Here is a 13,334-nt window from a genome sequence, read left to right on the forward strand (position 1 = left end):
TGGAAAGCAGTTTGGAGATTTCCCAAAGGACTCAAAACAGAACTTCCATTTGACCCAGCAATTCCATTAATTACTAGATACATATACAAAAGAAAAATCATTCAACCAAAGAGACACCTGCACTTCCATGTACATTGCAGCACTATTCACAATAGCAAAGACCTGGAATTAACCCAAGGTGCCCATTAGTGGTAGACTGGGTAAAGAAAATGTGGTATGTATACACCATGGAATACTATGCAGCCATAAAAAAGAATAAAATCATGTCATCTGCAGCAACACAGGTCCAGCTGGACACCATTATTCTAAGCAAATTAACTCAGGAACAGAAAACCAAATACCACATATTCTCACTTGTAAGTGGGAAAGTGGGAACTAAACGACGGATGCTCATGGACATAGAGATGACAACAATAGACACTGGGGACTAGTAGATGGTTGGGGGGGAAGGGTTGAAAAACTATTGGCTACTATTGTCACTATCTGGGTGATGGGATCATCCATACCCCAAACCTCGGCATCACGCAATATACCTACGTAACAAACCTGCACACATACCCTCTGAATCTAAAAAAGAACAACACGTCCTTCAGTGAGGCGATGCCTTACAGATGTGGGGCGGGGCATCATATCCATAGGAGACATTCTCCAGCCAGAAGGATCCTCTGGAGAGACACATCACCTTGACGAATACAGGGCGGTGGCTCTGTTCAGCCACACTCCCCCATCTCCTAGCCGCCCCTCCATTCTGCATTGAGTGCCTACTGCATGCAGAGTCCTCCAACAGCAAAGACCTCCCCGATTCACGGAAGGGCCTGCTCCAGGGTCTCTGTGGAGACGCCCCCAGGGCCCTTGCTGACCATCCTCCACAGTCTGCAACCCCATCCTGTGCACCCTTCATTTTCTTTGTCTCACCACTACCTGGTGGTCTTGCACACAGCTCTGTGGCCTGCACCTAGAACAGTGCCTGGCACTCAGCTGGTGCTCTACGAGGATCTGGGGGAACGAATGAATGAATGAAGGAATAATGAATAGGTAGGAAGATGACCTGAAGGAGGATGTTGGCCAGGAAGCCTTTGGTGGCCTGGCTGTTCTAGCAGCCCATCCCTGGCCCACAGATGCTGATCTCATAGCAGCCACACACCCTTCCTTTGGTCAGCCTCAGTTTCCCCATTCCTCATGCATTCTTGGTGACCTCTGAGGCTCCTCCCACTGCAGGCCTCTGACCCTGCCAAGGGAACATGAGGTGAGCCTAGTGAACTGAGGGATGTCGGCAAACAGCCCTGGAAGGTGGGTGTGAGGTAGGTTGAGAGCCATGTTTCCAGAAGTTTCTGAGGCTCTGGGACAGCCTGAGGGCCTGAGAGGCTGGGAGAGGGTTGCCTCCCTGTTCATGCTGGCTGGATAGGTCTGTCAGCCTTTGCATCCAGGACAGCCAGGCCTGGACATGTGCACCCACCAGAATGATAGAGGGGGGGCTTTCCTCAGTGGAGGGACCCCAGGGGTCCTGCTCCCTCAGCTGATAGGGGCCCTCCTCACCTCCTTGCTCACACAGAGTGGCCACTGGGCTCAGTCAGGCCCCACTTGTATTTCCTGTTCTACCAGGCCACCCATCCTTACTCCCCCACCCTCAGCCCTTGGCCTCACCTGAGCCCATACCCAGCCCAGCCCAGCCCCACCTTACCTCACCTGCGCACCTGGCCTTACTCCCTCCTCTCAGTTCCCCACCCATCCCCCTTCAGTTCCCTGGAGTTTGCAGGGAGCTTGAAGACAATCCCTTGTCCAGCCTCTCTCCTGCCTCAGTGTCCCCAAGCCAATGGGACCCCATAATCCCAGAGCAGCAGGCTGTGGCACAGCTCAGGGCCCAGGAGACAGCCCTGGGGTCCTCCAAGAAGCCTGCCCAGTGAGTTTTTTTTCTTTTTTTAGATGGAGTTTCGCTCCTGTCACCCAGGCTGGAGTGCAGTGGTGCGATCTCGGCTCACTGCAGCCTCCACCTCCCGGGTCCAAGTGATTCTCCTGCCTCAGCCTCCCGAGCAGCTGGGATTATAGGCATGTGCCACCACACCTGGCTAATTTTGTATTTTCGGTACAGATGGGATTTTACCATGTTGACTAGGCTGGTCTCAAACTCCTGACCTCAAGCGGTCAGCCTGCCTCGGCCTCCCAAAGTGCTGGGATTACAGGTGTGAGCCACTGTGCCAGGCCTAGAATTTTTAAAATATGGAGGCTTGACCTGCTTGACCACTCTGCCTTTTCACTTGTCTTCAGAATAATGAGTCAAGCAACCTGCAGAGGACCAAATAGGATTTTTCAGTATTATTATTGAATGCATGGGCTTTCCAGCTATTTGATGTGTTTTAATCCATGACTCTTTTTGATGCTCAAATTGTCCCATTGTTGATCAGCCCCTTCTCCAACTTGACAATGAACAGTCGTAGGATATACCTTTTTCCTAAGATAAAATAGCTGAGGAGTCTATGCTAACATAGTCCATTCAAATTTAAGGATTGGTTTGTACCTCTTTGATTTTTTAAATCTATATCTTTTTTATGCTGAAAATCTTAGTTCCAAAGGAATTTAGCATCATTGTTTCTTTGATATATATATATATATATATATACACACACACACATATATATAAATATAAACAAACATATATACACATATATATACACACACAAACAGTTCTTTGGGATCTTTCGGTTCTTTGAGTATTAGTAATCATACTGATCATGGCACTCCATCGTGTGGCTGTACCATGGCACAGCTGAACCAATAGAAGGACAGTGTGATTGTCTCTAGACTTTTGCTAATATAAAAAATGCTGTGTTGACTATCATTACATATATGCACTTTTCTATTTTTCCTACATATCTTTGGGTTATTTCCTAGAAGTGGGGTTTCTGTATCAAATGATACATTTAGTAACATCACTAGGTCCCTTTCTACCAGTGACGAGGAGTGCACCTGCTGCCTCTCCCACAGAGTTGCCATCAAAGGTCTGGATTTTTGCCAATCTGATAAGCAACCAGTGGTATCAGAGTGTACTTTTAATTTGCATTTTTCTTGTTATAAATGAGGTTGAACATTTTTTCCTAAGTGCAAAGGTCATGAACCCCATTTGCTATGAACTGCTCATGTCTTCTGTTCCCTTTTCCATAGGACTGTCTGGCAGGTTCCTCACCTCAGTTTTGGATGTTCTTTATGTATTAGTGATATTAATCCTTTGTGATCGAAACTGCAAATACTTTTCCCATTTGGCCGTTCGTCTCCTTTACTTTGCTAATGGTGCTTTTATTTTGATTTTTCTTATTTTGTCTATTGCTTTTGGATTTCAAGTCATAGTTGGAAATGTTTTCCCAGTTCACAGGTTCTTGAGGAATTGACCTGTACATTCTTGTAGAATTTGCATGGCTTCATCTCACCTTTTACACTTAAGCCTCTGATTCATTTAAGATTTATTCTTGCGTGTGGTGGGATGGACCCAAGCTATCCTTTTTCTTTCTTTCTTTATGACTGTCCAGTTGTCCAAACACTGCTTATTCAAAGCTCACCTTCCTCCCGCTGAGGTGGGAGGGGAAGACAGAGACTCCATGCAGGTGTGTGTGCATTCGCCCAGAAAGTACTTGCTGAATGCGTGCTGTGTGCCCTGTGGAGCTGACTGACCGCCCCCATCTTCTGGCCCACTGCCCTTTTGTACTATATGCTTCCCAGGAAGGTACCCTCTCCTCCGCATCCCCTGCGTTGTCATAGTGCCCGGCACAAGCTGGGAAGCTGGGACCCACTCCATCCACTCTTGCTGCAAATACAGACTGTGCACCCCTGTGTGGGCACCGCACTAGGGTGGGGAGTCAGGCGTCAAGGGCCTGGGCTGGACTCTCTCCATGATAAAAGAGCAGACTTTTGGCAGTGGGGTGGTGGATACGTCAAATTGGCCCAGGGTGCTCAGCGATGACCTGGAAGTGTCGCGTGAGTTATGGGTCTCCTGACCGGGCTGAGAGTCACCGCTGAGCTTCACCTTCAGTTCTTGCCTCGAGTCTGTGTGCAACATCCTGAAAAAAGCCGGTCTTTTCTGTTGGCTGCCCCCCCCCCCAACCATCCCAAGCCTGAGATTTGCTGAGACCCAAATGCCAGCAGAGGGCGGGAGGCAGTGCAGAGTCCCGTGGAAACCTTCCGATGTGATCAACCCACCCCCACTCAGGGGAATCCACGGGGCGCAGCGGCAGCGCGGTCCTGAGGGTAGGGAGGACAAGGCGCCCATTCTCCAAGACCCTAGGGTGGCGCCAGTGCCTCTCCCTTGACCTGCCCAGGCAGCCCCGCCCGTTATGCCTGGCAGTCGAGCCAGGCGCAGACCCCGGCTGTGCAGCCCCGCTCCCCAGCAGCACCCGCACAGCTCCCACTGGGGGGTACCTCACAATTGGTGGTTCCATCTCACCCTCCTGGTCCAAGGGCCCTGGTGGGAACCGACCCGAGCGTATTCCCCGCCCACAGCTCGTGCGCCTGGGCACCTGGGGGCGCTCACAGTGATCGCGGGGCCAGCACACCCTCACCCAAGACAACCCTTTCCTCCCACCATCCCCAACTCCAGAGCGGCTCAGAGGGAGGGAAAATAGATGCTGGCACCCTACCCTGCCCCTCCTGCCCGGGCTGTGCAGTTCTGTGGTGGTATCAGCCTGGCCTTACCCCTTCCTCCCTGGCTCAGCTGGGGTCCTCCTCCGGGCCAGGCAGAGCAGGCGGGCATCAGAAGTGGGGGCCAAGCAGGTGGGTGAGGGCAGGGCAGGGGCAAGCAGAGGAGATGCAGAAGGGGCGGGGCTAAGCAGGTGGGCGGGGAGAGTCGGAACCAAGCGGGGGGTAAAGGCACCTAGGGGCGGGGTCAAACAGGTGGGCGAGGAAGGGGCGGGGCCAAGCGGGGTAGTTGCAGACAGGAGCGGGGCTAACTAAGCAGGTGGGCGGGGGCGGGGGCGGGGCGGAGCGTGGGCGGGGGCGGGACAGGCCAAGCCAGGGGGTGAAGCGGAGGCGGGGCCAAGCCGGTCCTTGAGGGAGAGGGCGGGCCAAGCCGGTGGGCGCGGGCAGGGACGAAATGAGCGCGCCGGGCTGGCGGGGGCGGGGCGTGCAGGCGGGGGCGGGGGCTCCGCTCCATGAGACCGGTCCTCGGCCGCTGCCCCCTCCGGCCCCGCCCCGAGCGCCCGGGCTGGGCCGGCAGCGGCCCCCCGCGGCGGGGCTGGCAGCAGTGGCTGCCCGCACTGTGCCTGGGCGCTCGCCTTCGCTGCAGCTCCCGGTGCCGCCTCCCGGGCCGGCCCGCCGCGAGCTCTCCTCGTTATGGCCGCGGCCTCCTCCCCGCCCAGGGCCGAGAGGAAGCGCTGGGGTTGGGGCCGCCTGCCAGGCGCCCGGCGGGGCAGCGCGGGCCTGGCCAAGAAGTGCCCCTTCTCGCTGGAGCTAGCGGAGGGCGGCCCGGCGGGCGGCGCGCTCTACGCGCCCATCGCGCCCGGCGCCCCAGGTCCCGCGCCCCCTGCTTCCCCGGCCGCGCCCGCAGCGCCACCAGTTGCCTCCGACCTTGGCCCGCGGCCGCGGGTGAGCCTAGATCCGCGCGTCTCCATCTACAGCACGCGCCGCCCGCTGTTGGCGCGCACCCACGTCCAGGGCCGCGTCTACAACTTCCTCGAGCGTCCCACCGGCTGGAAATGCTTCGTCTACCACTTCGCCGTGTGAGTATCGCCACCGGCGACGGCCGGCACGAAGGTGCTTCCTGAGAGCTTGTGTGGGGGAGCTCTGTCCCAGCGCCACCTGCCCCGTAGGGGCTGCGACCCTGGAGCAGAGGAGGGAAGGAAGTGGGGAAAGGCAGAAACACAGACTGCACTCCCCCTTGAAGTTCAGGGACGCTGCTGTGTCTGGGGGTGCGCAGCTGCTCGCAGGCCCAGCATGGGGAGGGAGCCGGCTGGGGAGGGGACCACCTGGAGCCCAGAATTTGGCTCCACACCTCCGGGCGGATCGGTCCAGGTGTGATTCCTTATGGGAAGAGAAGCCTGCTGGGCAGCGCACCTTTGGGTTCAGTAAGAGAACTCCTCAAGGTCGGCTGAGACCCGAGGCTCAGGGGCCCCCAAGAGAGAAGGCGCCTGAGGTCCAGCTGGTGCCACATCTCAGACCCCTCTGAGGCGCAGTTGTACTCTGGGGCAGGGGGCTGTCCAGGATAGGAAGGTGATGGTGGCAGTGCTCCTTGAGGGCTCAGCGTGCCATGGGGCGTCCCCACCGGCCTCACATTAACCGAACCAAGCTCATGAAAACCTGGCTTGATGCAGAGTGGAGAGGCACGTTTGCAGCTCTCATTCAGAGGCAGCTGTGCTCCCGCAGACGTAGCGCTGGTAGCAGAGGCTCCTGGCCCTCCCTGTTTACCAGGTGGTTCCAATTCCCGGTACAGCGTGCCTGAGCAGGGCTGGGCACTACATTTCTCGGGGATGGGCCCGGGAAGTCACCTCCGGAAAGGTCCAGGCTGCTCTCCTCGGTGCCTGCCTGGGGCCCTCCCCCGCCGCCCCAGTGGCCCTACTTCCTGGCTGCCCAGCCAGCGGCCTTTTGGTGTGGTGCCAGCCTCTGGCCTGGGAGCCTCTACCCAGCCATCCCATGGCTGATGGCTGTGGGGCTCACCTGAGGGCTGAAGGGTGGTCTCCCTGAGCATCCTCAGGTGGAAGCATCTCCTCTGCCTTGGGCAGGCTCAGTAGAGAACTGGCTGGAGGGCAACCAGGGGCCTGTCCTTGCCTGCTGGCAGCTGCCACCAGCAGGAGCCAGGCCCCAACCAGCTTCAAGCATCGTCTCAGGTAAGGGGGTGGGGTAGAGGTCGCAGGGCTACTGCCTTCCTTGCTGAGAGGTGGCCTTCCACATCAGGAAGGGGATGTCCCAACCACCTCTGTCCTCAAAGATGTGGTTGGGGTGTGGTCTTGGAGACTTTTCCCCACCCCAGCTCCCAAGCCCCTGTCTCCTGACATGTCAGCGGGTGCCTGAGCCACAGCTGCTGCTGGTCTGTGAGAGGAGCTGGCTCTGCTCATGGCTGCAGCAGTGGGGGCTTGGCTTGGGGTTTGGGAGATGTTTGTGTGCAGTGACCTAGGGGAACCCACCCAAGTCCAATGCCACTGTGCAAGTGTCCAGCAGATGCGAGATTCACAGGTGCCGTGTGCTGGTGGCCACCTGCCTCCTGGACCCCAGACTCTCTGAGATGTCCAGGGGTGGGAAGACCCCCTCAGCCAGAGGCCAAGACAAAGTGCCTGCAGACCCCCTCAATTCTCACTTGTATTCAGGTTTGTGGACATGTGCCTCTGGGCTCACTGCAGCCACCCGTGCGGAGGAAGAGGGCTCGCCGCGCCCCAGAGGAAGTCTCTGCTTGCACTTGTGTTTTCTTCCTGATTTGGATTGTTTAGGTCTCGGAAGTTTGCTCAGCAGAGTCTACCTTTGCCCAGCCTCCGTAGAGCTGGCAAGGCAGGGGTGGCTTCTGGGGACAGGGGCAGGATGGCTTCTGTGAGGGGGTGGCCAGGAAGGGGATGCTTCTGTGAAGTGGCCAGACCCGGGGCTGGTCCTTTCCAGCTCTGGGCCCTGTCCCTGTAAGATGTGTGCCTGGCCCTGGGAAGTCATCATGAACAGCCCCCTCCCAGGTACCTCCATGCGGAGTGGGACTGGAGGTGGACCCTGGCTGGGCAGGACATGTGGCTTGGTGTGGGCCTGGGAGATGCACTCCCACCCTCAGTGCTCTAGGAGGTTGGCAGGACCAGTCTCTCAAGGCGAGACCTGGTCATAGAGCCAGGATGGCAGAGTAGCTGGAGGCCACCTACAGCCTCACAAAATCAGGTCCAGCCCTGCGCCAGTCCAGCCCTTGTGTGGCTGTAAGAAGTCTTGGCAGTGGTGGCAGAGACAGGGCCCTGTCCTTAGGTGGATTGTGAAATGAGAAGTATTGTGGTTTTTGACCTGAAGATGACAAGCCTGGCCTTGAAGAGCCAGGGCCCAGGCGTGTGTGCAGGGGGGTTGAGGCAGGAGCCCGTGTTCCGCTGACCCTACAGGGCTAGGCGAACTCTCCTGTGTGTGGCTAGGGAAGCCAGTCAGGATATCCTGTCCCCTCCTTGGGGAACCCCCGCCCCCAGGAGAGCAGCTCTTCCTGTGTTCCTTTTGGCCTCCCTGGGCTGGCCAGGGTGGACACGGCACCTGGGCCACGACCCTTGCCCGCTTAGGCTTCCTACCCCCAACACCCCCAGTTATCTGTGGCTGCTTGTGTCCCCACTGGGGGCAGCTCCCATCTTAGCTGAGGGGATGGGGATCCATACAGCCCTGCTGCACCCAGAGGTCCTAGCTTCCTTGCTGTGAGCCTTGGTCAGGGGTGTGGACATCCAGCTGGCATCTATTCTGGTTGCTGAGATGCTTGGAGATCCTGGTTGTGGTCAAGGAGAGGGATTTGAGGGGGTACCTGGAGTGCACGGAGACAGCCCCCGTAGGCTCTCAAACCCAAGCCTGGCTCAGCAGCCCCTGTTCCCCCTTCCCACAGCCTTGGCTTTCCCTGTTTTCCAAGAACTTTCCAGGGGTGTTGGCAGAACTCTCACAGATGCTTGTTAATCAACAATGGAGCCAGAAGCAGGTCCTGGAGGTGGATTGGGCCGATCTGGTTGCCTCCCCAAAAGACAAAGCCATGCAGAGGCCAGCTCTCGGTGCAGCACCCAACTTTGTGGACCTCAGTGCCTCCTGTCTCCAGGCTCTGGCATTGGAGTACAAGGCAGCTGCTGGGCAGTTGTTCTGCAGCTGGGCAGGGAGGCTGGAGGCTGAAGCAGGTGCTGGAGCTGGGCACAGAGGAGGATGGAGCTCTTTGGGCCATCGGGTCTCTTTCCATGTTCTTTAAGACCCCTCCACCCACTCCTCAGCCCTAGATTCCCAGTCTTACTGGGAATTCCTTTTGGGGCTTTTCCCAGTGCCACCTTTTGTGGAGCCTGAGCCTTTGGTCTCATCCTCTGGCTGGCTGGGGTCACCTCACCTCCATTACAGACCCAGCCCAGTGTTTCTGGATCCACTCTTGCCAACATGTTGAGTGCCTAACTCTGGCTTCACTCTAGTTGGGGGGAACACAGGCACTCCTTACCCCTGGCCATCAGCTGGGGAGGGGGTAGTCCAGGTGGCAAAAGAGCCTGGAGTCTGGGAGAAAGGGTCTCCCCAGCCTGTGTGCGGACAGGGGGTCAGGAGTATGGTAGGGACTTGGGTCCTTGGAGGTGGCCTGGGCAGTGCCTGGTGGGCGTGGAGCAGGTGGCAGGGTTTTGTGTCCGTGCATGGCCCCATGGTTGGGCCGCCTTGGCCAGGGTCCTGGGCCTTCTGAGTCTGCGTCTTGCCCTCTGTGGCAGAGGGTACTGGTGCTGGTGCCCTCAGTGCAGGGTGCCTCAGTTGGAGGGAACATTCGCCCGTGCCTGGCACTGAAGCCGCAGCTCCCTGTGGGCATGGTACTCGCAGCTTGAGCCTACAACCCTGGGGTGCTGGAGGCAGGGGGTCCCTTTTCACTTGGCAGTTGCGAGGTCCTGGAACCTTTGCACATAATGTGCTGGCTGCGATGTGTCGCGGGGCCGGGTCTGAGGGAGGGGCTTTGCAGGGACACTCCTGGGTGCCGATGGGATGAAATTCCGCTGGGTGTGAGGGCCTGGGGTGCAGCCGGGCCGTCCAGTGCGAGGTCAGGTGGTTGGAGCCAGGGAGCTGGCATGTCAGCTGTTGCTATGAGTTCTGCCATGTGCCGTCCTGGCATGTGGCACGTCCCGCAGAGGACAGGAAGGGTGAACAGCTCCAAACCCACCCTATGTGTGCTCCAGAGCTGGAGACAGGCTGTGTGGAGCTGAGCGCCTTTGGGGGCAGCTGAGATGGGCAGGAGCACCGTGCCCACCGTGGGTATCAGACTGACAGGGATTGGCAGGCAATTCCACTCGGGTGGCTGATGCCGCTCTTTTTAAAGGCGTTGGGTGCCGAGAATTCTGCTCCTGCTGTCAGGCTGGTTTCAAGTCTGCTCCTTCTACGCTCGACGCCCTTGCCAGGGTGATCCAGAGCTGCTCAGAAGAGCAAGCGTCCTCGAGTCCCAGGGGTGCTGTTAGCAGGGCTGTTGCCTGACGCAGCAGGTCCAGGGAACTCATGCCTTCCAGCGATGGGAATGCCACCGGTCCCTGCAGACACACGTGTCCTGGTCCTGAGCCCCTGCTTGGCCCCGGACAGGGCCCCCAGTCCCTGGCATTCCACCAGCCTTGTCTGGGAGGTGGACGAGCCCTCCCTAGCCCTGACATTCCAAACTGGCTTTTGGCCCCTGCGATGTCTCGCTGTGATTCAAGACTCTGTCCACGGGCAAGAACAACAAGGCTGGGACAATCTCATCTCGGGCACCTGTGGGAGGAGACAGGTCCCAAGGCCGGTGATGCCAGGAGAACTTTCCAGGCCTAGGAGGAGCTGAGAGAGCAGACGCCCAAGGGGAGATGCTGGTGTGTGGCCAGTGTCGGGAGAGCATGGTGTCGGCCTGGGGAGATGCCTCAGAGAAGCTTCCAGAAGCCCAACATCTGCTGCTGGAGGGGAGAATGAGGCAATGAATATCACCATCCTGGGCCACTTTGACCCAGACCCCAAGGATTTGGTTACAGAGGGGAGGGCGGCAGGGTCTGGCTTCACTCTTAGGAGGTGCCTTGGGGCTGGCCAGTATGGGATTGCTGTCACCACGGGTCACTCCAGCCCCTGGGCGCTCCTACACCATGCTCTGCTTGTGCCTGGGGTCCCTGCAGGCACGTCGGTGAGAACGTCCTGGCCTCCACACCCCTTCCTGGTGGGTGGCTGTCTCTTTCCAGCACCTCCTCGGAGCACCATGAGAAACCCCAGACCTCATGGATGCAAAATTATGATGGTTGATGAAGGGAGGCGGCTGGTGTCTGTGGTACTGGCTGGGTGACCACAGAGATACCGCGTGATCCTAGTCCAGGGGGCCGGTTTTACATGAGGCATCTGACCATGTGATGGGGTGTGGCTTCCACTGCCCGGCCCAGCCCCCTTCTGGGAGCAGCATGTGAGTGGGTGCTGGCTGGGCAGGGTCTTCTCTCTGGGGAGCAGGCCCTGGCTGGGGGTGGGGAAGATCCATGATGGGACCCAGGTGTCTTCCCACTTCTCCACCATCTCCTGGGAAGTTCTACTATTTGGTTCAGGGTGTGGGGTCTGTCTGAGCAGGCGTGGTGCCTCCAGAAGGATCCAGGTTAAGGGTGGTGTGTGCAAGGGGGTGCCTGAGCCCTTCTGCGGAAACACCATTCCCCACAGAGCAGCAGTCCTCAACCTTTTTCGTACCAGAGACCTGTTTTATGGAAGAAAGATTTTTCCACCGGGACAGTGGTGATCTTGGGATGAAACAGTTCCATCTCAGATCATCAGGTATTAGATTCTCATAAGAAGCACGCAACCTAGATCCCTCGCATGCACAGTTCACAATAGGATTTGTGTTCCTGTGAGAATCTAATGGCAGCGCTGATCCAACAGGAGGTAGAGCTCAGGTGGTCATGCTCATTCACCTGACACTGCTGTACATCCTGCTCCCTAACAGGCCACAGACCCGGGGTTGGGGAACCTTGTCTTAGAGGATCGAGGCTTGGGGCCATGGGATTGGCACTGTTATTGCCCTCGGAGGGCTCTGAGCACCAGAAGGACCCGACTGGAACCTGGGACCTGGGCTCTGCTCCCCATTTTGCTCATCCACGCACAGACAGGGGCGTTTGTGTCGCCTTACAGATGAGACAGCCAGGCCTGGCCACTTTGCTCATGCCACGCCCAGAAAGCCCTTAGGATGCCTGGAAGCCCTTAGGATGCTGTGGTCTCGAGTGAGGTGATGCACTATTCCTGGCCTCAAGTCCAGTTTGTATCCACGGGCACCCCCACTCCTACCTAGCACTTACCACGAGGAAGTACCCTGAGGACTGTCCCCTTTGAGAGGCAGCTCCCAAAGCTTTGCTCTGTGCCTGTGTCCTGGTAGCGGGTGAACTCTGGCCGCCCTCACCCAGAGGGTGCAGGTTCCCTGGGGGTGGTGGCTCTTGGCTTCCCCTCCATATCTGCTAAGATGCACGCCTTTCTCTGCTTCCTTCCCAAATCACACTGTGGGGCGCACTGAAAGGGTGCTCTGAGTAGCTCTACCCAGCTCCTGGCTGAACGTGCTCCAGGCAGAGACTTGAAGAGATTCAGAAAGCAGGAACCACAGGCAGAGCAGCTGGAGAGGGACCCCCACCCCTGCACTCCCTTCGGCTGTGGAACGCTCCTCTGCATGGAGACAGCCCAGCTGCACTGGGACCCCTCACCCCACCCTGGGGCCAGGGGCTGCCTCCTCGACTTCCACTCAGAGCAGCCTGGGCAGCTCAGAGGAGGGAGCAGAAGGATCTCTGACTGAGAGGGGCAGACCCCTCCCAGATGCATCCCCACCCTGCCCCACAGAGGGGTGCAGCTGGAGAGAGGGGGCGGGAACCTCCTCTGGCTGTGTCTGAGCAGCCCCAGGAGCCATGCGCTTCAAGCATTTGATCTTGGTGGGCCCTGGGCTTGGCATTCTACTCCATGACGTCTCCAGCTGTTCTCTTGTGAAGAGTCACGTCTGTGCTCTTGGCTAGGATGGCTCAAATATTATAAAACATACAGCTTTGCTAATTAAAACAGCATGACACTGCCTTATAGGCAGGCAGATCACCAATGGAACAGCTTTTTAAAACCGCATGTAACTCCATTGTGTATGAATTTTAGTAAAAGCAGAGGCGACATCTCCAACCAGTGGAGAACCGATGGGCAGCTTCATGCGTGCTGCGGCGTGGGTGGGTGGCCATGTGGAAAGTGATCAGACTGTACCCGCTTGTCACATCACACACCAGGATAGACTTCCAGGGGGTCAGAAAACCACTTGGGTACTAAAAGAAAGCGCCTGGAATTCTTTAACCTGAGAGTGAAGAAACTTTTCTGTGACTTGAAAGCTAGATGCGTGGAGCAGGAGATTTATGTGTTTGACCACATAAGAAAGAAGCAACTTTGGCTGGGCATGGTGTCTCACGCCTGTAATCCTAGCACTTGGGGAGGCCGAGGCGGGCGGATCACCTTAGGTCAGGAGTTCAAGACCAGCCTGACCAACGTGGTGAAACCCGTCTCTGCTAAAAATACAAAATTAGCTGGGTGTGGTGACACACGCCTGTAATCCCAGCTACTTGGAAGGCTGAGGCAAGAGAACCGCTTGAACCTGGGAGGCAGAGGTTGTGGTGGGCCAAGATTGCGTTATTGCATTCCAGCCTGGGTAACAAGAGCGAAACTCCATCTCGGGGGGGAAAAAGAAAGCAAACTTAACGGGA

General features: G+C 57.4%; 1 protein-coding gene across 3 annotated transcripts in view; it reads left to right on the top strand.

The window, feature by feature from the left end:
- The first annotated feature begins 5,142 nt into the window (after positions 1 to 5,142).
- Positions 5,143 to 13,334, top strand: part of KCNQ1 (potassium voltage-gated channel subfamily Q member 1) — a 407,002-nt gene continuing 398,810 nt past the window's right edge. For all 3 annotated transcript variants that reach the window (XM_031936688.1, XM_031936689.1, XM_031936690.1), the window contains exon 1: positions 5,143 to 5,702. In XM_031936688.1, the coding sequence (XP_031792548.1) occupies positions 5,317 to 5,702 (386 nt within the window). In that variant the 5' untranslated portion in view covers positions 5,143 to 5,316. The remainder of the gene's footprint in view (positions 5,703 to 13,334) is intronic.

This window comes from Piliocolobus tephrosceles, chromosome 13 (assembly GCF_002776525.5).
Source record: "Piliocolobus tephrosceles isolate RC106 chromosome 13, ASM277652v3, whole genome shotgun sequence".
NCBI lineage: Eukaryota > Metazoa > Chordata > Mammalia > Primates > Cercopithecidae > Piliocolobus > Piliocolobus tephrosceles.